At 44.7% G+C, this 27,119-nt stretch overlaps 1 protein-coding gene across 7 annotated transcripts in view; it reads left to right on the forward strand.

Annotated features, from left to right (window-relative positions):
* Positions 1-6,798: 6,798 nt before the first annotated feature.
* The window catches only part of TUBGCP4 (tubulin gamma complex component 4), a 38,013-nt gene continuing 17,692 nt past the window's right edge, over positions 6,799-27,119 (forward strand). For 3 of the 7 annotated variants that reach the window (XR_010590900.1, XM_008170483.4, XM_042856496.2), the window contains exons 1-9: positions 6,806-7,010; positions 7,090-7,218; positions 10,602-10,724; positions 11,345-11,398; positions 12,335-12,391; positions 16,427-16,506; positions 18,181-18,382; positions 23,960-24,125; positions 26,284-26,408. Coding sequence is in view for 3 of the 7 variants with exons in the window: in XM_008170483.4 (XP_008168705.1) it covers positions 6,933-7,010; positions 7,090-7,218; positions 10,602-10,724; positions 11,345-11,398; positions 12,335-12,391; positions 16,427-16,506; positions 18,181-18,382; positions 23,960-24,125; positions 26,284-26,408 (1,014 nt within the window). In the remaining 4 variants the exon portion in view is untranslated. Of the gene's footprint in view, positions 7,011-7,089; positions 7,219-10,601; positions 10,725-11,344; positions 11,399-12,334; positions 12,392-16,426; positions 16,507-18,180; positions 18,383-23,959; positions 24,126-26,283; positions 26,409-27,119 lie in introns of all 7 variants that reach the window. The other 4 variants (XR_010590902.1, XR_010590901.1, XM_065559063.1 and 1 more) reach the window with 2 other exon arrangements.

Raw genomic sequence — 27,119 nt, forward strand, 5'->3', positions numbered from 1 at the left:
TAACAAATGGAAAACAGGTTAAGCAGATAGTAATCAGTATAAATTATAAGTAATGAAATGCAGAAAATAGAAGGAAGGTAAAGACAACAGGGAAAAATCCACGGCTGGCAGGGCTAAGGACAACCAAAAGATTTTTTTGAAGTATGACAGGAATAAAGAAAATCTTAATGGCATAAGGTCCGTTGTTAGATGAAAATGGTAAACTTGTCAATAATGATGCAGAAAAGGCGGAAGTGTTCCATAATTATTTCTGTTCTGTATTTGGAAAGAAGCAGGATGATGTACTCATATCACATGAGTATGATGAAGTACTTTTCATTTGTAACTAAGGAGGATGTTAAATAGCATCTAGTAGATAAATATTTTTAAATCCACAGGCCTGGATAATCTTCATCCAGATGTCCTAAAAGAGTTGGTTGAGGAGATATCTGATCTATTTGTGTTAATTTTTAATACACTTTGGAATAAGAATGCAAGAGTACAAATTATTGTGCCAATATTCAAAAGGAGAAACAGGATGAAAAGGGCAATTATAGGCTGGTTAGCTCATCATCAATCCCAGCCAAAATAATGGATAAGGTGATATAGGATTCAAAGTATAGGAAAATGATTAATGCCAATCAACATGGTTTTATGAAAAATAGGTCTTGTCCAACAAACTTGATTTCATTTTTTTAATGAGAGTACAAGTTTGGTTGATAGAGGTAACCCTATTGGTATATACTTAGACTTTTGTAAAGCACTTTTCTTAGCACCAAATGACATTACTTATTCCTACCCCCAACTGCGATGGAGCATGTTGTATACCGGGGTGGCCAACCTGAGCCTGAGAAGGAGCCAGAATTTACCAATGTACATTGCCAAAGAGCCACAGTAATACATCAGCAACCCCCCATCAGCTCCCCCACCCTGCTCCCAGGACCTCCCACCCACCGCCAGCTCTGCCAATCAGCGCCTCCCCCTCCCTTCCCGCACCTCCCGATCAGCTGTTTCGTGGTGTGCAGGAGGCTCGAGGGGGGCGGAGAGGAGCGAGGGCACTGCAGGCTCAGGGGAGGGAGCAGGAAGGGGTGGAGTGGGGGCAGGGCCTGTGGCAGAACCAGGGGTTGAGCAGTGAACACTCCTCAGCACATTGGAAAGATGGCACCTGTAGCTCCAGCCCCGGAGTCAGTGCCTATACAAGGAGCCACATATTAACTTCTGAAGAGGTGCATGTGGCTCCAGAGCCACAGGTTGGCCACCCCTGTTGTATACTGTTGCATCTAAAGGTTGCTAGATCTATGGTATACATTGATTAAGAAGTGATTTCAGACTAATCAGGATGAAATGGTGCTGTAAAATCCAAATTATTTTTACTAAGGAAGTACACTTTACCCTTCTGCTCAAGTACCAGCAGAAAGAACACAACAACAGCTGCCTGACACACAAGGTGAATCCTACTGCCTGTAATGCCTGGTAGGAACCACTTTCTGATACACTCAGTGTAAATCCCCATTGACTCACGTGTGTGCGTGGAAATTCTCATTGCATGATACACCATAGGGAGTACTGATTTGGGGTGTAGGATCCCCGACACTCCTGGCCAGTGTGGAATTTCACCAGCCCAGTGCTTACAGGAAATGAGGAATCTCCAAGGTCTGATACTCACAGATGGCGCACCACGAGGAAGCACAAGCAGGAGAGCACAAGAGGGGAGGACTCCGGTCTCAGACTGAGAAAGCGGGACAATCAGCGAGTTATCTTAAGTGTCTATACACAAATGCAAGAAGCCTGGGAAACAAGCAGGGAGAACTAGAAGTCCTGGCACAGTCAAGGAACTATAATGTGATTGGAATAACAGAGACTTGGTGGGATAATTCACATGACAGGAGTACTGTCATGGATGGATAGAAACTGTTCAGGAAGGACAGGCAGGGCAGAAAAGGTGGGGGAGTTGCATTCTATGTAAGAGAGGAGTATGACTGCTCAGATCTCCAGTATGAAACTGCAGAAAAAACTGAGAGTCTCTGGATTAAGTTTAGAAGTGTGAGCAACAAGGGTGATGTTGCGGTGGGAGTCTGCTATAGACCACCAGACCAGGGGGATGAAGTGGACGAGGCTTTCTTCTGGCAACTAACAGAAGTTACTAGATCGCAGGCCCTGGTTCTCATGGGAGACCATAATCACCCTGACATTTGCTGGGAGAGCAATACGGCGGTGCACAGACAATCCAAGAAGTTTTTGGAAAGTGTAGGGGACAATTTCCTGGTGCAAGTGTTGTAGGAACCAATTAGGGGCAGAGCTCTTCTTGACCTGCTGCTCACAAACTGGGAAGAATTATTAGGGGGAGCAAAAGTGGATGGGAACCTGAGAGGCAGTGACCATGAGATGGTTGAGTTCAGGATCCTGACACAAGGAAGAAAGGAGAGCAGCAGTATATGGACCCTGGACTTCAGAAAAGCAGACTTTGATTCCCTCAGGGAACTGATGGGCAGGATCCCCTGGGAGAATAACATGAGGGGCAATGGAGTCCAGGAGAGCTGGCTGTATTTTAAAGAATCCTTATTGAGGTTGCAGGAACAAACCATCCCAATGTGTAGAAAGAATAGTAAATATGGCAGGTGACCAGCTTGGCTTAACAGTGAAATCCTTGCTGACCTTAAACGCAAAAAAGAAGCTTACAAGAAGTGGAAGATTGGACAAATGACCAGGGAGGAGCATAAAAATATTGCTCAGGCATGCAGGAGTGAAATCAGGAAGGCCAAATCACACTTGGAGTTGCAGCTAGCAAGAGATGTTAAGAGTAACAAGAAGGGTTTCTTCAGGTATGGTAGCAACAAGAAGAAAGTCAAGGAAAGTGTGGGCCTCTTACTGAATGAGGGAGGCAACCTAGTGACAGAGGATGTGGAAAAAGCTAATTTACTCAATGCTTTTTTTGCCCCTGTCTTCAAGAACAAGGTCAACTCCCAGACTGCTACACTGGGCAGCACAGCATGGCGAGGAGGTGACCAGTCCTCTGTGGAGAAAGAAGTGGTTCGGGACTATTTAGAAAAGCTGGATGAGCACAAATCCATGGGGCTGGATGCGCTGTATCCGAGGGTGCTAAAGGAGTTGGTGGATGTGATTGCAGAGCCATTGGCCGTTATCTTTGAAAAATCATGGAGATCGGAGGAGGTCCCGGATGACTGGAAAAAGGCTAATGTAGTGCCCATCTTTAAAAAAGGGAAGAAGGAAGATCCAGGGAACTACAGGCCAGTCAGCCTCACCTCAGTCCCTGGAAAAATCATGGAATCAATTCTGAAGCACTTAGAGGAGAGGAAAGTGATCAGGAACAGGATTCACAAGGGCAAGTCATGCCTGACTAACCTAATTGCCTTCTATGATGAGATAACTGGGTCTGTGGATGAGGGGAAAGCAGTGGATGTGTTATTCCTTGACTTTAGCAAAGCTTTTTTGCCGGCAAGTTAAAGAAGTGTGGACTGGATGAATGGACTATAAGGTGGATAGAAAGCTGGCTAGATCATCAGGCTCAAAGGGTAGTGATCAATGGCTCCATGTCTAGTTGGCAGCCGGTTTCAAGCGGAGTGCCCCAAGGGTCGGTCCTGGGGCCGGTTTTGTTCAATATCTTCATTAATGATCTGGAGGATGGCGTGGACTGCACTCTCAGCAAGATGACACTAAACTGGAGGAGTGGTAGATACGCTGGAGGGTAGGGATAGGATACAGAGGGACCTAGACAAATTAGAGGATTGGGTCAAAAGAAACCTGATGAGGTTCAACAAGGACAAGTGCAGAGTCCTGCACTTAGGACGGAAGAATCCCATACACTGCTACAGACTAGGGACCGAGTGGCTAGGCAGCAGTTCTGCAGAAAAGGACCTAGGGGTTACAGTGGACGAGAAGCTGGATATGAGTCGACAGTGTGCCCTTGTTGCCAAGAAGGTTAAAGGCATTTTGGGCTGTATAAGTAGGGGCACTGCCAGCAGATCGAGGGACGTGATCATTCCCCTCTATTCGACAATGGTGAGGCCTCATCTGGAGTACTGTGTTGTTTTGGGCTCCACACTGCAAGAAGGATGTGGAAAAATTGGAAAGAGCAACAAAAATGATTAATTTCAGAGTAGCACCCGTGTTAGTCTGTATCTGCAAAAAGAACAGGAGTACTTGTGGCACCTTAGAGACTAACAAATTTATTTGAGCATAAGCTTTCGTGGGCTACAGCCCACTTCTTCGGATGCACAGTTCTTGGGAGACAGACCTGTCCTTGCTTACAGACAACCCCACAACTTGAAGCAAATATCACCAGCCACCACACACCACTGAACAAAAACACTGACCCAGGAACCTATCCTTGCAACAAAGCGCGATGCCAACTCTGTCCACATATCTATTCAAGTGACATCATCATAGGACCTAATCACATCAGCCATGCCATCAGGGGCTCGTTCACCTGCACATCTACCAATGTGATATATGCCATCATGTGCCAGCAATGCCCCTCTGCCATGTACATTGGCCAAACTGGACAGTCTCTACGCAAAAGAATACATGGACACAAATCTGACATCTGGAATCATAACATTCAAAAACCAGTAGGAGAACACTTTAACCTGTCTGGTCACTCAATAACAGACCTGAGGGTGGCAATTTTGCAACAGAAAACTTCAAAAACACTCCAACGAGAAACTGCTGAACTTGAATTGATATGCAAACTAGATACAATCAATTTAGGCTTGAATAGAGATTGGGAATGGCTGAGCCATTAAAAAAATAGAATCAATCACCCCATGTAAGTATTCTCACACTTCTTATCAAACTGTCTGTACTGAGCTATCTTGATTATCACTTCAAAAGTTTTTTTTTCTCTTACTTAATTGGCCTCTCAGACTTGGTAAGACAGCTCCCACCTTTTCATGCTCTCTGTATGTGTATATATAATTCCTCAATATATGTTCCCTTCTATGCATCCGAAGTAGTTGGCGGTAGCCCACGAAAGCTTATGCTCAAATAAATTTGTTAGTCTCTAAGGTGCCAAAAATGATTAGGGGGCTGGAGCACATGACTTATGAGGAGAGGCTGAGGGAACTGGGATTGTTTAGTCTGCAGAAGAGAAGAATGAGGGGGGATTTGATAGCTGCTTTCAACTACCTGAAAGGGGGTTCCAAAGAGGATGGATCTAGACTGTTCTCAGTGGTACCAGATGACAGAACAAGGAGTAATGGTCTCAAGTTGCAGTGTGGGAGGTTTAGGTTGGATATTAGGACAAACTTTTTCACTAGGAGGGTGGTGAAGCACTGGAATGGGTTACTGAGGGAAGTGGTGGAATCTCCTTCCTTAGAGGTTTTTAAGGTCAGGCTTGACAAAGCCCTGGTTGGGATGATTTAGTTGGGGTTGGTCCTGCTTTGAGCTGGGGGTTGGACTAGATGACCTCCTGAGGTCCCTCAGAACCCTGTTGGGAAGGGGTTCCTTCCCCCAAAGCCTTTTTTTGGCTGTTACAGCCTTCTCAGGAGTTTCCCAGTATCATCAAACCCAGCCATTCAAAGCTCTTGAGTCAACCCCCCCAAAATGATGAGATTTTAAAAACTACGATTTTTTAAAAATAAATTTGGTGTGTGTTTTATTTGCCTTCTGGTTTCTGTGCTGTTGGGGGCACCTGCTTCACATTTTGAAGCTTTTCCTGCAACCAGGAGGGCTAGAATGTTTTTTTTAAATGAAAGCTGAGATACTCACACAATCTTCAATGCCAGCAGCTGGAGCTTTAAGAACAGCCCCAAATATGACAAGACTTGTGACAAAATCTCAGGAGTTGGCCACACTGGTTCCCCTCTGGAGCTGCAGCTTCCTGGCTGCAGGAAGGGCAGATTTCTCTGGATTTCCAACAAATCGGTTCCATGCTAAGTAAAAAGAAAAGTCCTTTTCCCCCAGAGGATCCTCTCACCGGCAGGGTGGCCACGGAGGCGGTCAGGACAGTCCCCACACAGGCTCTGTCACTGTGGAGATCGCCCACAGGCCGGGGTCCTTCGAAGGGCGAGCGGGAGCCGAACGGCTGTTTCGCACGAGCCTCGGTCTGGAACTACACTTCCCAGTGGCCTTTGCGGGAGCAGCCTTTCCCTTCGGTCTGTGTGAGGCGTGAGACTACACTTCCCAGTGGCCTTTGTGGGAGCAGACCTTCCCCTTCGGTCTGTGTGAGGCGTGAGACTACACTTCCCAGTGGCCTTTGCGGGAGCAGCCTTTCCCTTCGGTCTGTGTGAGGCGTGAGACTACACTTCCCAGTGGCCTTTGTGGGAGCAGACCTTCCCCTTCGGTCTGTGTGAGGCGTGAGACTACACTTCCCAGTGGCCTTTGCGGGAGCAGCCTTTTCCTTCGGTATGTGTGAGGCGTGAGACTACACTTCCCAGTGGCCTTTGCGGGAGCAGCCTTTCCCTTCGGTCTGTGTGAGGCGTGAGACTACACTTCCCAGTGGCCTTTGTGGGAGCAGACCTTCCCCTTCGGTCTGTATGAGGCGTGAGACTACACTTCCCAGTGGCCTTTGTGGGAGCAGACTTCCCCTTCGGTCTGTGTGAGGCGTGAGACTACACTTCCCAGTGGCCTTTGCGGGAGCAGCCTTTTCCTTCGGTATGTGTGAGGCGTGAGACTACACTTCCCAGTGGCCTTTGTGGGAGCAGCCTTTTCCTTCGGTATGTGTGAGGCGTGAGACTACACTTCCCAGTGGCCTTTGCGGGAGCAGCCTTTCCCTTCGGTCTGTGTGAGGCGTGAGACTACACTTCCCAGTGGCCTTTGTGGGAGCAGACCTTTCCCTTCGGTCGGTGAGAGGAGTGGGACTACACTTCCCAGTGGCCTTTGTGGGAGCAGACTTCCCCTTCGGTCGGTGAGAGGAGCGGAACTACACTTCCCAGGGGGGTTGCGGAGCTCGCTGGGCGCGTGGAACCAGTCGGCGGCTGGTTTCAAGTCCCAGGATGATTCACGAGCTGCTCTTGGCGCTGAGCGGGTATCCCGGGGCCGCGTTCACCTGGAGCAAGAGGAGCGGCCTCCAGGTACCACCCGGACCGGGCCTCCGTCCCCCCATTACCCCGTGCTCAGGCCTTGCGCTCACCCGGCTTCTCTTCTCCGCAGGTGTCCCAGGAGCTGCCGTTCCTGCACCCCAGCGAGAGCAGCGTCCTCAATCGGCTCTGCCGCCTCGGCACCGACTACATTCGCTTCACCGAGTTCATCGAGCAGTACACGGGCCACGTGCAACAGCAGGTGCGGGCGGGCCGAGGGGCTGAGTTCTCCCTTCCCCTCCGGGCGCATGGAGAGCCCCCGGGGGAAGGCCGCGCTCCTTCTCCATCCCCTGAGCCCTCAGTGGCGTCAGGACTCAGCGCCCTGCGGGGTGTGTGTGTGTGGGGGGGGAGTGGCCCCTACCTCTCGCACCGGTCTGGATGTGCCTGTAATTAAACTCCATAATGCATTGATTATTGCGTATAAAATGTGAGGCCTACTCCAGAGGCTTATTAACTTGTTACCCTACTAGAAAATAGTCCTTCAGTTTGCTAATGTGCAATAAACAAACATATCACATTGTGTCTCCAGAAAGATCTGCCCAATGAGAAAGACAAAGCCCACTTCAGCACTTCCCTGAGCATCTGACCTCTCATTTGAAGTCAGTGGGTGGTGCTTGTACCAGGGCTGAATTAGGTCTTAAGCCTCCAAACTGAAAGGATAGAGAAACACTTATGGCTAAACTAATTTTTCAAAGCAAAATCTATTAACTAAACTGCCTCAGGATGGGACAATATTGCTATGAAAAAATAGACTTCAGAAAGGACAAAACTGCTTTCTCTCCACAAGACTTTCAAATTATCCATGGAAAAAGCTTTCCCAACTTTACTTACTCAGTAACTCATTATTGTACTATAGAACTACTTTCTGTAAGAAGCAATAGCTCCCACTCTGAAATTTATGCCACTATGTTTTTATTCTTTCCAGGCTAGGTTCACACTAAAAATAGCATTGTGAAACCCTTTCTAGTTGTATGTTAGACTTGTACATTCAGAGTAATGAAATTTCAGTAAACAATTAAAACACTTTTAGATAGTAATCTTAAAAATGTGTTCCTTCCTGCTATGGTTTAAATACCTCACTGCTCCGTTTAAGGAACAGAGTCCTGTGGCACCTTTAAGACTAACAGATGTATTGGAGCATAAGCTTTCGTGGGTGAATGCCCACTTCATCTACATGCATCCGACGAAGTGGGCATTCACCCACGAAAGCTTAAACTCCAATATATCTGTTAGTCTTAAAGGTGCCACAGGACTCTGTTGCTTTTTACAGATCCAGACTAACACAGCTACCCCTCTGATACCTGCTCCGTTTAAATAACTTATTTGGAAGTGTATAGAATGCGGAGGTAGAAAGAGCAAAGATGTGAAACCACAGGATGAGTGTGTTGGAGATGTGAGGTGAGGGGATGTGTAGCTCTCTGTCTTATGCAGTGGGTGACTCTTCCATAACCAGTTGAACTGTGAAGTCTGTAAGGTCCCTCTGAGGCACACTTGCTCTTCCCTTCAGTCAAGGTCACTCAGCATGCTTCTCTCTGCATTTGTGCATCAACCTAGCCAGCTCCCGAAGGCTGATTGTCTCCATGGAGCAGCTCAGTCTCGTTTAATGAAATGGATTAAAAGGCTTGCAAGCATAAATTTGGATAGAGCTGCAGAAATCTAATTAGAGGCCCTCTGTGCTCATTGAAGCCTTCGCTGCAATGGAACAAACGACCAGGGTGTAGAAATGAGAATGTCAGAACAAAGGGAATGAAAAAGGATATTAGAGGGGTAGGATTACTTTGCCTTGATAAAGCTTATTAACTTGCATCTTCATTCTAAACACCAGGGTCCCATTTCAGCCTTTGAGGTCCTAAAAAAAATTACTGGAGAAAGCTGACAGACAGTCTTGGAGGCTGCAGTCCTTTAGCCACACAATAGGTACAGCCCAGAAAATATGGTACAAACTTTCCTCCATATTTTCCTTTACCAGTGTATCTCAGTCTTGAACTGGATTAACTACCTACAGTGCTAAGAAAAGATTTCGGTCTTCATGGTCCATGCGGTCTTAATGTCAATAGACAGGTCATCAAGATACTCCTTTTCAACTAATTGATATGTGTAAAAGCCAGAAAAGACCATTGTGTCTCTAATCTGATTATTTACGTAACATGGATTATAGAATTTCACCCAGTGATTTCTGCATTGAGCTAGAGCAGATCTTTTTAGAAGTCCATGATGAAGAATTCACCATGTCCCTTGGTAATCTGTTTCAGTGGTGAATTACCCTTTCATTAAAACATTGCATTTCTTTTCCATTTTGAACTTTGACTTCGGCTTCTAGCCACTGGATCATGTATGCCTTGGTCCACTAGTTTAAAGAGCCCTCTAATATTAGTTGCCTTCTCCCTGTGTAGGTAACTATAGACTGATAGAGTTGTCTCTTAAGTATCTCTTTGATAAGCTACATATATCAAGTTTCTCTCTAGCCTTTAATAGTAAACCAGGGTTTCTAGACCACATCCTTTTTTTAAAGTGGATACCATAACAGGACACTCTACTGCAGTAGTGGGCTCACCCATGCCATGTATAGAGGCAATATTACCTCCTACTTCTGAACCTCATTCCTGTGTTAATACATCCCAGTATTGTTAGCCCTTTTTGCGACAGCATTGCATAGGGAGGTCGTGTGCAGTTGGTTATCTACAATGACCCTCCACATATTTTTCAGAGACACTGCTTTCCAGAATACAATCTCACATCTTTCCCACTTTAGCCAAATTAATTGGGAGGGGGGAGAGAGGGAAGAGGAGACTTATGGGGGAGAAACATACATATGCATGCCAAGTAGCCTTTTCTAGCAGGGAAGAGAGAAGAGCAAATGACTCATGAATCCACTACTGGCTTTACAATGCAAACCTAAATTTATCTGATAGGTGCTTAAATATTACCATGATGATTGTATAGAAAACCCTTAAATAGATCGAGGCAGGAGGCTATGTATGATGGCATTATATGGATACTTACGTATTCAAAACTGGACTCAAATCTCTTATTCTGGTTAAAAAAAGAAGCCTTAAAATAGATAACAATTTCTTGTTACCAACAGACTGTCTGGATTTGTAAAATAAGGATAATGCTCACTTATCCCACAGGGATGGCAAGGCTGTGTTACAGTTTGCAAAGTAGTTTGAGATTCACTTGTGAACAGTTCATGTCAGCACAAAGTAACAGTGAAATGTACCAATGGCCACTGTATTATGCAATCTTCTGTCTCAAGAGTTCCTTACTTGTATATCCAAATGGACTGAATACAATTCTGCTCCATCTTGGCCAGCTGACCCACCTCCAGATTAACAGCTGATTTTATTGGTACTTTCAGTGGTTGTTTAAGATGGACTTCACTATTTTTGTTATTTGGATTGGTGATCTAGTGGTGAACACCTCTATCCACTGTCACTTAGGCCTAGCTCCTGAAAGATATTTAGGAGCTGAAGGTTGAAATCAATGGGAGCTATGTGCCTAAATATCTCAGGGATCTGGGCCTTAGTTCCCAGTCCACTCATCAATGTACTGGGGCTAATTCAAAACTTACTGTTTGATTTTTAGGATCATCACCCTTCCCAGCAGAACCAATGTGGGTTACATGGGATTTACTTGCGGGCCTTCTGTACAGGGCTCGATTCAGTGCTGCAGCCCTACCGACAGGCGTTGCTTGACCTGGAGCAGGAGGTAAGGGAGAGAAAACTGGAAGAAGCTGTGCTCTATTCAATGTTATGAGCTGAAATACTGTGCGGTGGGAACTTGTCTCTTCAGTAACAAATAAGCTAACAAGAAGCAGCCAAAGATGAGATGGAATCTTTCATTTCCAGTGCGGGGGTGTCTTCCAAATTGCTGCTGTGAGGTTCCACTGTAACCCACTGGTCAGTATGTTACATGTCCCCCTCTATGACTGATCCACTATGTCAGATCCACAGAGAATGCAAGTGTTTGAGTCCTCAGATTCAGATCCTTATTCTCTAGGTCAAGCTGTAGAGAGTCATGCTTATAGCTCTGAAGGTCCTCGGTTAAATCTGTGTTGTGTCAGCCAAGTTGGTAGGCGTCACACCATCTCTTGGGTAGATTCACTTTGAGTCAATGCCCAGTGATTGCATGGGCTGCTCACTCTCATCATAAGTAACAGCCTGAAGGGGGATATGATTCAAAAGTTTTAGTTGAAAAAATCTATGAGAGTTAAAGTTATCAGGACTTCTGAGGGTACAGTTTTGCTATTTACCTTTTTCCACCAAGGTTTAGTGCTACCGATTAGAGGCTTATTTTGGTTTGTACTAACTTTTCTGTTGTGGTTGCAGTTCCTGGCTGACCCTCACCTCTCCATCTCCCACATTAACTACTCCCTGGATCAGGTATGTTGCATTTGTTGTCATCTTACTACTGGTATATACAGCATGTGCAAGGTTGCAGAGCTACCATTGTTACTAAAACTTCAATTTCTGATGTTTGTACGCTTAAATTCCAAGCCTTAAAGTTGTATTAATGTCATCTTTAGCTTTTAATATGGTGTAGTTATACTTGTAAGAAATAGATTTTCCTTTCCAATGTCCACCTTCATGCAAAATTGAAATAGCTGGTAGCATGTATCACACTTCAGAAATGTTAGGAAAGCTACAGTCTGCACTTGACTTTAAGCAGCTCTAGCTTTCAGATTACAAACCAATTTGTTTTCTTTAATGACCTTTTCACCACAGAGTGCAGCTGTTGGGCTCATGTGCCTACCTATGTGGCTATGGAACCTTTTTGACTAGATGTCAGCTGGGGAGGCACACATCATTGCCTTGTCAGGGATATAATAGCTCCCCCTTTAACCATCCAACAGTTTCTCTCTGCCTTCAAAAGTCCCATTTAGAGTTTAGCTGCATCATACAGGGAAGCCAGTGCAGCTCTTCCTATCCTCAAATTAGAGTCTCCTAAATTTATCATCTTGAGAGACTTCAGTACCCACTTAAACAGCACTTCTAGCACATTGGCACAACTCATGTCATCCATGACAACCTTACTAAGTGACCAGAGAATCTCGGGATAAGCGTCACCTCCACTGTTCAGTCTAGTTGTTGACGTTAAGGTAGAGTAACATCACCAGTATCCTGGTATAATCATCATCTCATCTCTGCAGAAGCCTTGGTCTCTCTTCCAGGGACATCCAGAACACTAAGTGGGGCCAGTGAGGTGATAGAGTGATAAACCACCACAACCAGCTGCTGTCCATACTAGCCCCTAAATGCCCCATCCCTACATATCGCTACTTAGAAGCCTATTTTTACATGTTGGTCCTTGCTTTGCAGTTCCAACTCCTCTTCCCCTCGGTGATGGTTGTGGTGGAGCAGATCAAGACCCAGAAGGTATAGTAAATGGGAGCTGGTTTCTCTATAGCAAAATCTGTTGTTCCCATCCATTCCCTTTAGTTAAAATTGCATGATGGTGTAAATGACACTAGATGTTTGACAGAGCTTGTAGGAGATAAGTAGATGGGGCTTCTCAGGAAACATTTGCTTTCCTTTTCAGAGTTTATATCTTCCTCCTGAAGACTGCATGGTTCAGGCCAGGGAAGGTTTTTGAGGATCAGCAAGAACGAGGCACTGGAGTGGTCAGAACCATCCATATGTGCTCCCTGTGTATGGGGCAGATTATCTATTTACTGGCGATGGATTGGTTTTTCACTATGTCAGTGAGGCACCTTGGACATTGCTCATTTGGTGTCACTTACATAAATAGATGGAGAGACTAAGGCAGAAAAATTGTATGGTGGAGGTAGCTCAGCAGCATGAAGCTCGTGCACTGATATCAAATTCCCTTATTTTCCCCTTTGTAATTTACAGAAGATGGGGGCGGAGGTGAGCTGGCAAGGCTGTAATTGCAGCTGGTGGGAATGGAAGGTTGTGCATTTCTGTGGTTGGGGAAAGAGATTCTGAGACAGGTTTGAATGGAGAAACAAAGGGAAAGGTTTGGAGCAAGGATGGAAGCAGATGAGTTTGGGGAGTGGGACTGCAGAGAGCCTTTGTCTTTGATCACATTTAATTCACAGTAGAAAAGTATGGAGCACATTTGCCACCTTTATTGTGTGTTGGTGACTGGGATTTCTTTTTCTTGAGTCTTATAAATCCCAAAGACAAGGCAGGAGAAGCAGGATTTCTGACTTCACAATCCATTAAATGTCCTCTAGCCAGTAACGGGGTTATGGGAGAACTTGTGTGTTGAAGTCCACAAGTCTGCTGGACCCTTATGTGGGGTGTGGGAGGAAGGTATATAAGAACATGTGAATGGCCATCCTGGGCCAGACCAAAGGTCCATCTAGCCCAGTATCCTGTCTTTCGACAATAGCCAATGCCAGGTGTCCCAGAGGCAATGAACAGAACAGGTAATCATCAAGTGATCCATCCCCTGTTGCCCATTCCCAGCTCCTGGCAAACAGAGGCTAGGGACACCATCCCTGCCCATCCTGGCTAATAGCCATTGATCGACCTATCCTCCATGAAATTATCTAGCTCTTTTTTGAACCCTGTTATAGTCTTGGCCTTCACAACATCCTCTGTCAAGGAGTTCCACAGGTTGATTGTGCAAAGCGTGAAAAAATACTTCCTTTTGTTTCTTTTAAACCTGCTGCCTATTAATTTCATTTGGTGACCCCTAGTTCTTGTGTTATGAGAAGGAGTAAATAACACTTCCTTATTTACTTTCTCCACACCAGTCATGATTTTATAGACCTCTCTCATATCCCCCCCGAGTCATCTCTTTTCCAAGCCGAAAAGTCCCAATCTTATTACTCTCTCCTCATATGGGAGCTGTTCCATTCCCCTAATCATTTTTTTGTCCTTTTCTGAACCTTTTCCAATTCCAATATATCTTTTTTTGAGATGGGGCAACCACATCTGCACGCAGTATTCAAGATGTGGGTGTACCATGGATTTATATAGAGACAATATGATATTTTCTGTCTTCATATCTATCTCTTTCTTAATGATTCCCAGTATTGTTTGCTTTTTTGACTGCTGCTGCACATTGAGTGGATGTTTTCAGAGAACTATCCACAATGACTCAAAGATCTCTTTCTTGAGTGGTAACAGCTAATTTAGTCCCCATCATTTTACATGTATAGTTGGGATTATGTTTTCCAATGTGCATTACTTTGCATTTATCAACATTGAATTTCATCTGCCATTTTGTTGCTCAGTCACCCAGTTTTGAGAGTCTTTTGTGTAACTTTTTACAGTCTGCCTGGGACTTAACTATCTTGAGTAGTTTTGTATCATCTGCAAATTTTACTACCTCACTGTTTACCTCTTATTCCAGATAATTTATGACGATGTTGAATAGGACTGGGCCCAGTACAGATCTCTGGGGGACACCACTATTTACCACTCTCCATTTTGAAAACTTGACCATTTATTCCTACCCTTTGTTTCCTATTTTTTAACCAATTACCAATCCATGAGAGGACCTTCCCTCTTATCCCATGACAGCTTACTTTGCTTAAGAGCCTTTGGTGAGGGACCTTGTAAAAGGCTTTCTGAAAATCTAAATACACTATATCCATTGGATCCCCTTTGTCTACATGCTTGTCGACCCCCTCAAAGAATTCTAGTAGATTGGTGAGGCATGATTTTCCTTTATAAAAACCATGTTGACTCTTCCCCAACAAATTACGTTCATCTATGTGTCTGACAATTTTGTTCTTTACTATAGTTTCAACCAGTGTGCCTGGTACTGAAGTCAGACTCACCCCCTATAATTGCCGGGGTTACCGCTGGAGCCCTTTTAAAAAATTGGCGTCATATTAGCTATCCTCCAGTCATTTGCTACAGAAGCTGATTTAAATGATAGGTTACAGCAATGGTTCTCAAACTTTTGTACTGGTGACCCCTTTCACATAGCAAGCCTCTGTGTGACCCCCCTTTTAACTTAAGAACACTTCTTTACATATTTAACCCCATTATAAATGCTGGAGGCAAAGTGAGGTTTGGGGTGGAGGCTGACAGCTCGTGACCCACCATGTAATAACCTTGTGACCCCCCTAAGGGGTCCCGACCCCCAGTTTGAGAACCCCTGGGTTACAGACTACAGTTAGTAGTCCTGCAATTTCACATTTGAGTTCCTTCAGAACTTTTGGGTGAATACCATCTGGTCCTGGTGACTTATTATTGTTTAGTTTATCAATTTGTTACAAAACCTCCTCTGACACCTCAGTCTGAGACAGTTCCTCAGATTTGTCATCTAAAGATAATGGCACAGGTTTGGGAATCACCCTTCTCATCCTCAACCGTGACGATCAATGCAAAGAATTCATTTAGTTTCTCCGCAATGGGCTTATCGTACTTGAGTGCTCCTTTAGCATCTCGATCATCCAGTGGCCCCACTGTTTGTTTAGCAGGCTTCCTGCTTCTGATGTAGTTAAACAAAATTTGCTATGACTTTTTGAGTCTTTGGCTAGCTATTCTTCAAATTCTTTTTTGGCCTTCCTAATTATATTTTTACACTTCATTTGCCAGAATTTATGCTCCTTTCTATTTTCCTCACTAAGATTTAACTTCCACTTTTTAAAGGATGCCTTTTTGCCTCTCACTGCTTCTCTTACTTTGTTGTTTAGCCACAGTGGCTCTTTTTTGGTTCTCTTCCTATGTTGTTTAATTTGGGGTATACATTTAAGTTGAGCCTCTATTATGGTGTCTTTAAAAAGTTTCCATGCAGATTGCAGGGATTTTACTTTTGGTGCTGTACCTTTTAGTTTCTGTTTAGTTAACCGCCTCATTTTTATGTAGTTTCCCTTTCTGAAATTAAATGCTACAGTGTTGAGTCACCGTGGTGTTTTCCCTGCTACGGGGATGTTAAATTTAATTATATTATGGTCACTATTACCAAGAGCTATATTCACCTCTTGGACCTGATCCTGTGCTCCACTTAGGACTAAATCAAGAATTGCCTCTCCTCTGGTGGGTTCCAGGACTAGCTGCTCCAAGAGGCAGTCATTTAAGGTGTCAAGAAACTTTGTTTCTGCATCCCGTCCTGAGGTGACCTGTACCCAGTCAATATGGGGATAGTTGAAATCCCTCATTATTATTGAGTTTTTTATGTTAATAGCCTCTTCATCTCCCTGAGCATTTCACAGTCACTAACACCATCCTGGTCAGGTGGTCGGTAATATATTCCTACTGCTATATCCTTATTATTCAAGCATGGAATTACTATCCATATTTCCCCTTCCTTCCAGTTCTCACTGGGACCCATTTCCCTTGCACCGTGCACCATTTCCCATATCATTGCAAAGCCTTCTTTGTACATTCAGCTGTAAATGTAGCATTTGAACATCTGAAACTTCGGTATAGAATCAAGTGAAGATTTCTCACTGCAAATCCAGTTTGACCACTTTGTTTCTTCTGCAGATTCATGGCTGTCAACTCCTGGAGACTGTCCATAAACACAGCTGTGGGGGGCTGCCCCCTGTGCGTAGTGCACTGGAAAAGTAAGGAGATTTACTAATACTACTAGGTTTCAGAGTAGCAGCCGTGTTAGTCTGTATCCGCAAAAAGAAGAACAGGAGTACTTGTGGCACCTTAGAGACTAACAAATTTATTAGAGCATAAGCTTTCGTGGACTACAGCCCACTTCTTCGGATGCATATAGAATGGAACATATATTGAGGAGATATATATACACACAGTTGACCTCTGGTCATTCAATGACAGACCTGCGGGTGGCTATATTACAACAAAAACTTCAAAAACAGACTCCAACGAGAGACTGCTGAGCTAGAATTGATATGCAAACTAGACACAATCAACTCCGGTTTGAATAAGGACTGGGAATGGCTGAGCCATTACAAACATTGATTCTATCTCCCCTTGTAAGTATGCTCACACTTCTTATCAAACTGTCTGTACTGGGCTATCTTGATTATCACTTCAAAAGTTTTTTTTCTCTTAATTAATTGGCCTCTCAGAGTTGGTAAGACAACTCCCACCTGTTTATGCTCTCTGTATGTGTGTGTATATATATCTCCTCAATATATGTTCCATTCTATATGCATCCGAAGAAGTGGGCTGTAGTCCACGAAAGCTTATGCTCTAATAAATTTGTTAGTCTCTAAGGTGCCACAAGTACTCCTGTTCTTCTTTTTACTAATACTACTGCTTGGCTATTATGCTCTTGTAACAGCTGGAGTTAGTGCCAAAATATCTTCTCTCTCTAGCTATAGCAATTAGAGATATGTCTAACAAGAGCCCTGTGCAGTCTGAAAGGCAGGAGTGAAATGCTGGGCTGACCGCCCTGAAGGCTCAAATCCTCTGTTTATGTACAGGATAAGTACAACATAGACAGCTGCAGTACAAGCTTCCTTCACACACTGAACTGCCAGTTATCTAGGGTGACCAGATGTCCCAATTTTATAGGGACAGTCCTGATTTTTAGGTCTTTTTCTTATATAGACTCCTATTACCCCCCCAACCCCATCCCGCTTTTTCACATTTGTTGTCTGGTCACCCTACACATTGTGAAAAGGCATGGCTGCACATAGAGAAGGAAGGCCAGGATAAGAGACGAATGGAAGACATGTTGTGATCAGCGCAATCTCACTGCTGAGCTTGAGGCATTTCCTACGGAAGATGGGAGTTTACTCTCCCTGGCCTCTCTGCTGAGACTGCCAACGAGGGACCAGTTGTGACTGGCTTAGGGATGGCTTTGTAAGTCTTTCTGTCTCCCACCCCCGCACTTTTCCCCTTACCTAATGCAATTTGTATGGAAGTTGCAATGGAAGAAGTTCCATTGTATCAGTTGACCCCCTGGAACATAGATTGAAGATTCAGACGTAGGGTGATTTGATTGGTTGAATATTACTAGAAATGGGCTCCCTTGGAGGAGGAAATTAGAGCACTGACTTTCAAGGTGCAGATCGTGGAGCTGCTAAGATGGCAGCTAAGTGAGTAGGAGCAGTGATAAACTAACATATTGGATACTGTAGTTTGATCCTACTTCCTGTGAGGGAGGTAAACAAACAGTACTTTAATGGCACACTCAAGGCCATTCACCTTCCTCCATGAACAAACTTCACTTGTTAGCACTTCAGCTCTCACCATGCGTATTTTGTTCTGATTGTTATATACACTGCCCTCTTTCACTTTCCATTATGCTTGGTCCCCAGGATCCTGGCTGTATGTCATGGAGTCATGTATAAGCAGCTCTCTGCCTGGATGCTGCATGGACTGCTCCTGGACCAACATGAAGAGTTCTTTGTTAAACAAGGCCCATCTTCTGGGAATGTCCCTGCCCAGCCTGAAGAAGAGGATGATGACCTGGGAATTGGGGGACTAACAGGAAAACAGTTGCGAGAGCTGCAGGACCTGGTGAGATTGCAGGTCAAAGCATGGCATTCTCAGAGCATTAGAGAATGTAGTCAGAAATCTGTCTTTTTCTGCTTCAGTGAAAGAGCCATGACTTAACGGGCATTAATGAGCCATGGTAGGATGACAAATCAATGAGATACTGTAATATGCAGCTACAAACTAGGCAAAAAGGACTGGTGAGGTCATAGAGGTGGGGGATATGGAATATTTTAAGCATTATGCCACACGTGTCAAACAAGAAAAGAAGCAGGAAAGTAAGAAAAGGAGAAAAGTTTAGCATGGATAAATGACTAAGTCCATGAGGTTCAGACTAAGCAGATATCCTTCAGAAAAGGGAGATTCAATTCTAGTGAAGCCATTAGAAAGGATCAAATTACAGCAAGTAAAGTGAGGAGGTGGGTGAGGTAATATCTTTTATTGGACCAACTTCAAGCTATACAGAGTTCTTCAGGTCTGGGAAAGGTACTTAGTTGTGACACTTTAGCACCTTCCTGAAGAAGGGCTCTGTATAAGCTCAAAAGCTTCTCACCAACAGAAGTTGGTCCAGTAAAAGTTATAACTTCACCCACCTTGTGTCTCTAATATCCTGGGACCAACACTGCATCACCTTGATAGATTGGTCCGTCAGCCCTCATATAGATTGCGCTGATCACAACACGTCTTCCATTCTTCTCTTATCCTGGCCTTCCTTCTCTGTGTGCGGCCATGCCTTTTCATAATAAAATCTTCCCATCTCTTTGGAGGTCGTTTGAGTGGTTGTTTCAGTTCCCGTGGGTGCCACTTGGCGACAGCTGCAGTCCATCAGTTGCCAGTGAGCCTCGCTATATACCCGGCCCATCACATTTTACTGTACCTGCTTTCAACAACAACGTCCTGCACTCCAGTCTGCTGTCTGATCACTTCATTGGGGACTTGGTCGCAGGTTGAAATCCCCAAAATTCTTTCCATCACCCTCTCCACGATAGACAGTTGTTGCTCCTCTATCTTTGTCAGTACCCAGGTTTCGTTGCTGTACAACATTGCCAGCAGTACTGTTGAGTTGAAGAGGTCAGAACATGTTGCCTTATTGATTTTTCCTTGGAGGACATCCTTGATAGAATTGAATGTGTGCCAACCAGTTTTCTTTCTTTGCGAGAGTTTGCCTTCCTGATTATGGCGCATGTTAATTTCTTGGCCCACATAAACATATAGCTCATCTTCTATTTGTTCTCCCTTGACGACTATTTGGGCTTTTGGCAAGGGATCAGACTGCATACATTTCATTTTAGAGTGGTCCTTTTGTGTTGAGTTCTCGCAGCATTTTCTGTAGTATGATGGTGTTTTCAGCAATTAACATGATATTGTCCGCGAATTTGAGGTGGTTTAACTGCTCTCCATTGATGCTAATTTCACCCTTCCAATTCATCTGCTTCATTACCATTTTGAGGTAGGCTGTGACGAATTTCGGTGAAATCGTGTCTCCTTGCTTCACACCTCTTTTGACTGGGATGCGAACAGGAGTGTTGAACAGCATTATATCCACGGTGCAGTAAGAGTTTGCTTCCTTTAGTAGTTTGAGTCGATGCCCTGCTCTAAAAGAGTTTTCAGCACTGCATTGATCTCTATGCTGTTGAACGCTTTTTCATAATTGTTGAAGGCAATGCATAAAGGGAATTTATATTCCCTTGAGCACTCCAATAGCTGGTTTATAGTGAAGATATGGTCTATTGTGCTCAAATTCCTTTGAAAACCTGCTGCTCTGTTGGCTGCTGTTCATCCAGATTCTGTGAGAGTTGGTTTGTTGTTATTTTGGTGAGCAGCTTGTAGACATGTGAGAGCAGACATATTAGAATCATAGAAGATTAGGGTTGGAAGAGACCTCAGGAGGTCATCTAGTCCAACCCCCTGCTCAAAGCAGGACCAATGCCAACTAAATCATCCCAGCCAGGGCTTTGTCAAGCCGGGCCTTAAAAACCTCTAAGAAAGGAGATTCCACCACCTCCCTAGGTAACCTATTCCAGTGCTTCACGACCCTTCTAGTGAAATAGTGTTTCCTATTATCCAACCTAGACCTCCCCCACTGCAACTTGAGACCGTTGCTCCTTGTTCTGTTATCTGCCATCACTGAGACAGCCTAGCTCCATCCTCTTTGGAACCCCCCTTCAAGTAGTTGGGCTGCTAACAAATCCGCCCTCACTCTTCTCTTCTGCAGACTAAACAAGCCCAGTTTCTCAACCTCTCCTCATAAGTCATGTGCCCCAGCCCCCTGATCATTTTTGTTGCTCTCTGCTGGACTGTCTCCAATTTATCCACATCCTTTCTGTAGTGTGGGGCCCCAAACTGGACGCAATACTCCAGATGTGGCCTCACCAGTGCCGAATAGAGGGGAATAGTCAAGAGGGGAATAATCACTTCCCTCGATCTGCTGGCAATGCTCCTACTAATGCAGCCCAATATGCCGTTAGCCTTCTTGGTAACAAGGGCACACTGCTGACTCATATCCAGCTTCTCATCCACTGTAATCTCCAGGTCCTTTTCTGCAGAACTGCTGCTTAGCCAGTCGGTCCCCAGCCTGTAGTGGTGCACGAGATTCTTCCGTCCTAAGTGCAGGACTCTGCACTTGTCCTTGTTGAATCTCATCAGATTTTTTTTGGCCCAATCCTCCAATTTGTTTAGGTCACTCTGGACCCACCCTCCAGTGTATCTACCTCTTCCCCCCAGCTTAGTGTCATCTGCGAACTTGCTGAGGGTGCAATCCATCCCATCATCCAGATCATTAATAAAGATATTGAACAAAACTGGCCCCAGGACCAATCCCAGGGGCACTCCGCTTGATACCAGCTGCCAACTAGACATCGAGTTGTTGATCACTACCCATTGAGCCTGACAATCTAGCCAGCATTCTATCCACCTTATAGTCCATTCATCCAATCCATACTTTAACTTGCTGTCAAGAATACTGTCGGAGACCATATCAAAAGCTTTGCTAAAGTCAAGATATATCACGTTCAATGCTTTTCCTGTATCCACAGAGCCAGTTATCGTATCATAGAAGGCAATCAGGTTGGTCAGGCATGACTTGCCCTTGGTGAATCCACGTTGACTGTTCCTGATCACCTTCCTCTCCTCCAAGTGCTTCAAAATGGTTTCCTTGAGGACCTGCTCCATGATTTTTCCGGGGACTGAGGTGAGGCTGACCGGTCTGTAGTTCCCCAGGTTCTCCTTCTTCCCTTTTTTAAAGATGGACGCTATATTTGCCTTTTTCCAATCGTCCGGGACCTCCCCTGATCACCATACGTTTTCAAAGATAATGGCCAATGGCTCTGCAATCACATCAGCCAATTCCCTCAGCACCCTCGGATGCATATTGGATGATAGTTCTTCAGATCTTCGTGATCACCTTTCTTGTACAGCAAAATGATGTTGGACTTTTTCCAGCAAGAGGTTATTTTTGCATTTCCAAGCAAGGCTAAACCTTTGAGCAAGGGTTTACCAGAGGTCTTGGCCTCTAGCTCTTATTTTGGTTTTAAGTCGGTCTTTTCCTGAAGCTTTTCCTTCCTTCGTTTGATAAACTGTATGCCAAACTTTGCTGATGAGGACTGGGAGTCTGCGCTCATTGGTCTCTTGAAGTGTTGGTAGCGTGACATTTATATGAGATTCGAACAGTTCGGTGTAGAAATCTTTGCAGACCGTTTCCATCCCTGTCTGTCAATTACTGCTTTTCTGTCCTTGTTCTTCAGCACCATTATTGTCAACCTGTTCAGCATCAGTTCCTTATCAGCAAAGTTCTTGTAGTCCTCATTGCAGTTATCTATGAGGCTCCAGTCTTCTTTGGAAATATTTACTTTCGAGATTGCTTCGTCGAATATTTTTGACTGCAGTTTCTGATTTGCCATCTGTAGCGCTTTCTTCTCCACCTTTTTTGTTGGCGTTGAGCCTCGCTCTGAGCAAGTGACGGTCACTACTGGTGTTGAATGATGGTACTACTGAAATGTCTTGTACGATGCGCCGCTGATCAATCAGAATATAGTCAATCTCGTTCTTATTCTTCGCATTGGGTGCGATCCATGTCCACCTCTTCTTAGCCTTCTTAAACCAGGTGTTATCAATGAACATTTCTTTAGTCTCCGCCAGAGTTGCCAGGCGCTCTCCTCATGGATTCCATTCACTGATGTCATACCTTCCAATGAATTTTTCGCCTTCTTTCCTCCTTCCGACCGTGGCGTTGAAGTCTCCCTTCACAATCGTATATATGGATTTTTGAGCGAGGGTTTCCTCAAGCTCCTGATAGAATTTTTCCACATCATCTTCACTTGTGCACAACACTGAATACAGTAAAGTGTACTATTATGCAGCCTCGCACAGTATGGCTGTTTGTCCTTCTGTAGCAGTTAGACCAGCAAGGTTTGAGTGTGGTACTGAATTCAAAGTAATGAACTTGGTCCTTTAGCTCAAACAGTAGAGGCCTCTGTTTTAAGATCCAGCATTCCCAGACTCCATTCAGATGGCCTGACTGGGGCATTGTTACCAAAGTATGGAGATTGCTTAGAGGCAGTAGCAGATTTAAAGTTCTAGTTGATCCAGCCACTAGTGGGAGACCAAACCACACTTAAGTCCATCTGTCTGTGTGAAAGCTACGCTAAGAGGGATTTTTAAGGGCAGATAGTCAAAGACAAAAATTATTTCAGTATATTCTACAGGAAGTCTGAGAGAATTGGTAAATCTGCACAATCTCGAGGCGGTGAAAGGGCTGTTAAGGAGAATAAAGACACTGCAGAGGAGCCTAATGATATCTTTTCCTCAGTCTTCACCATAGAGGACATTGGAGATTCCTGCCTGAGGGCTACTTTTTTCCAGTTAATAAAGATGAGGCACCCTCAGATTGAGGTATCAGCAGAGGAGGGAGGTACTAGAATGAACTGATAGATGAAGACTGCTCAGTCCTGCTGACTTGTTCTTAATTTAAGAGTGCTGGAGGGACTTGAGAACAGAGTGGCTGAACTGTTAACAAAAATATGCAAATACTTCCTGAAATCAGCTATTAAATTGGAGAACCAGAGACTAACAATTCAGCTCTTTAAAAATGGTACTGAGGTGATCCTTGGATTATGAACCAATGAACCTTACTCATCAGTACCAAGACAACTGATTGAAATACTGATTAGAGAGTTATGAAATATCTAGATTAACAGAAGGACAAAGTAGCACTGCTGTTAAGGAAAATCATGCATTTCTACTTTACAGAATTTCTGAATATGTTAACAGAATACTGGATAAAATAGAACCAGTTAATATAGCACTATATTTTCAAAAAGCCTTTCATATGCAGCTATCAAGAAAAGAAATTACTCAAGGGGTGAGAGGCTGCTGGCATAGATTAGAAACAGGCAAAAACACCAGTGGGATCAGTTAGACTTACCTGTATCTGAATAATATAGGGTGGGTTTGTCTTTTTTCCACTATATTTACATTGGTTTTCCTCTCTCTTGTTTTTTCGTCCCATGCACCTTTCTTTCTGTCTGTTCCCCCAATCCCTCTTTCTGCCTGGCCTTGTGTTTTCTACTGCTTCCACATTCATCTCCTTGGGGGTTGTGATAGCGCCTGATTGAGGAGGAGAACATGTTAGCACCATCTCTGAAACAGTTTTCTCTGCGAGTGGAAATGTTACCATCGTACATCCCTGTCCGGGTTGCTGAGAAAATCCTCTTTGTGGGAGAATCAGTACAGATGTTTGAGAATCAAAATGTGAACCTGACCAGAAAAGGTAGGAAACACCTGCCCTGTTGGCTTGTTTACTTGGCTTCTTGCCAGAACTTGGCTGCCCCATGATCTTTGTTCATTTTGATTAACTGCAGAGTACTTTCCAAAGAGTTGTATCATACATCTCTCAATACTATGATCTTTGGTTTGTCTGGATTCAGCTGAGAAGAGTTTTAAATAGTTGGTCCAACTCCAGTGCAAGAACCAGCACTTTCTTTGGACTTACAAGCCATGCTTTGAAGCCATGGAGGGTTGTACTCCCTCCCATTTAGCTCTTAAAGTTGTGGTTATCACAGCAGCCAAGAGTGTGTATTCAGGTATTTCTGGCTGACCCACCCTTCAGTGTTTCATAGAGAAAAGCTTGTCTATATCCACACCAAAGATCCTGCCAAAAGGATGCCCAAATTCCATCTCATCCAGTTCTCTAGTCTTCTCCTCTTCCCATCCCCAAATCTCACAACTTTCCAGCAGAAGGGACATGGCACAAGTTGGATATAAAGAGGCTTAGAGTAACTATCCATATCCAATCTTGTTAGTTATATAAATTCTGTTCTAATGCCTTATGGTGTAGAAACCTGTTCTATCAGACGAGGCAAGCTCTCAGAGCTGATGCAATGAATGCTTTCCTCTCTGAGACCTGCCACAGAGCTCCATTCACATTTTCACTCAGCCCTGCTCTCTCAGCTTTGGAGTCACGCACAGATACCAGTACAGGGACAGCAGTGGTCATGTGTCCATCCCCCACCCCGGACAAACGACTTCATAGCTATTAGGACTACATGCAAAAGTTTGTCAGACAATTGTTGGGGAGGCAATAGTTAGTGCAACTTAGCCCTTAAACTTTGTAGCACAGTTGAATTTGTGGATGCAGTAAAATCTGTGCACTATCAAAATCAACAGCTCCTTTGCTGGCAAACTTCCTGAATTCCTCCTTCCCGCCCCCCCCCCCCCCCACCTCACTTCAGTCTCCCTTAATATTTCCTCTTCACCGGAAATGGACCCCCACCAAGCATCCTTCTTGAGAGCCTCCCACCTTGGGTTCAGAGGTCTTTACGTGGCAATCCCACTGGGAGTGTACACTGTCACACCCCTTCACGGTATCTCCCTCGCTTATGCCCCTCTGTTCCAGCTGAACTATTCCTCAGCCAGTGAGTCAGCTGACACACACACTGGTTTGCCAGCACAAGAGTGTTTGCCACTAGCAGGGACAGTAATAGGTGGTGTGGAGCTGGTAGCTGAGGGGTGGTGAGGAGTGCAGCTACCACCTCTCCCTCAACTCCATCCAGCAGTCCATCCATGGATCACCAGCTGGTATTCCTGCTCTGATTATCCACCTGCTGTTCGTCAGAGTGAATACTAGCTGGTGAACCATCAGTGTCTCGCCAGCTGAGGTGTGGCGCAGCTGAAGCAGGGGGGGTTATTATTGGTGGGGCAGGGCACGTGAGAGAGCATGGGTGGGGGAGAAGGGGTGGTAGGATCAGAGTCCATTCCTGAGTAAGGAAGATTCTGTGGGGGGCCATTCCCAAAGAGGGCATGGTGTGGAGGGAGGAACAGAATGGGACTTGCAGCCAGCAAACTAAGGAGGTTTGCCAGCTGAGGCAGTTGTCCCTGCTGAGCCGGCCAAGATGAGCCTGCATCTGGGTTTTTTTTTTTTTTTTGGGGGGGGGGGGGGGGGCGGCAATGTAGACACAAAGGCAAACCTTAGACCAGGTGAGGGTGACTAGTGAGGATGCACTTGATAGTTGGTGCTTTATTCAGTGTTCTTGTGTAGACAAGGCCAAAGACCGTAAGAGAGAGGGGTTTGGTTTTTAGTTTAGTTGGTCAAAAAATCTGATCTGAGTCCTGGATTGGGATGGAACTAGCAGGAAACGTCATTGCTTGCAGAGTGACAGATGCTGTGCTATTGTGACAAGCAGCTCTGTAGGCTGTCTGGAAATGTTCCATTTACCAGATGGCCTAGAGCTGTAGGTAAGTAGTATTTGTTGTCCAATGAGTAAGCGACTTTGGGCATGAAGGGCTGGCACAATGTTCCTAGGCAATCCACACATACAACTTTCCTGGGCAAAGGTTGCTGAACAGTCTGTTAATAGCATACCTGGAAAGTGTCTTGCTTTTTCGTGCTGTTTTACTTGAGTCCAGATGCTCTTCTCTTTTCTGGGTAGGCTCCATCTTGAAAAACCAGGAAGACACTTTTGCTGCAGAGCTACACCGCCTCAAGCAGCAGCCACTCTTTAGTCTGGTGGACTTTGAGGCTGTGGTTGACTGGATTCGGAGCACGGTTGCTGAGGTAATCCCAACATGGGGGGTCCTGGGTCCACAACTCCTACCAGAGGCTTAAACACCTTGGAACCCTATGCCTCTCCCTTTGCAGCTTAGAAACACCACATGGACCAAGTCTTTGGAGAGCTCCTTGGTTCTAGAAGACAGGGTGTGTCAGAACCTGCAGAGCGAGTGAGCTTCTGGGGAAGGTGGGACACGGTAGAGCTCATGAGGTGAACAGGTGTGGAAGGAGCAGGCAGTGGAGCTGGAGACTTCACAGGGCTCCTGAGCTCCATGTTGTGTCAATGTTTAGTGAGACAAGGAAATTAATGGACAACTATTGCTTATTTGCTGTGGGAGGAAAAAAAGGAGTTAATGTGTCCACAGACTTCTAAAACTGTACTGAGAGGATAATGCTGGAGGATACGTTTGTTTATTGAATGTACATTATGATAGTGTACTCGTACATTTATTTACAAGATTATATGAAAAGTGAGTATTTGAACATTTACCTACCCTCCTTTATTTTTTCATTTCCATAGTTTTAAATACTTAGTTAAAATATACATATTAAGGAGAGTTACAGTCCAAAACACCCTAAGAAGCAACTTTAATGAAGTTTTGTCTGTTAATTATAAAACTTGTCAATAGAGCCCATATCAATGACCTCAAAGGAATAATGCTCGTCCTGCCCATTTACCCAAGCCATCCCCTGAGGGAAGTGAATTGGAATCAAGCA

Source organism: Chrysemys picta, chromosome 10 (assembly GCF_011386835.1).
Source record: "Chrysemys picta bellii isolate R12L10 chromosome 10, ASM1138683v2, whole genome shotgun sequence".
Taxonomy (NCBI): Eukaryota; Metazoa; Chordata; order Testudines; family Emydidae; genus Chrysemys; species Chrysemys picta.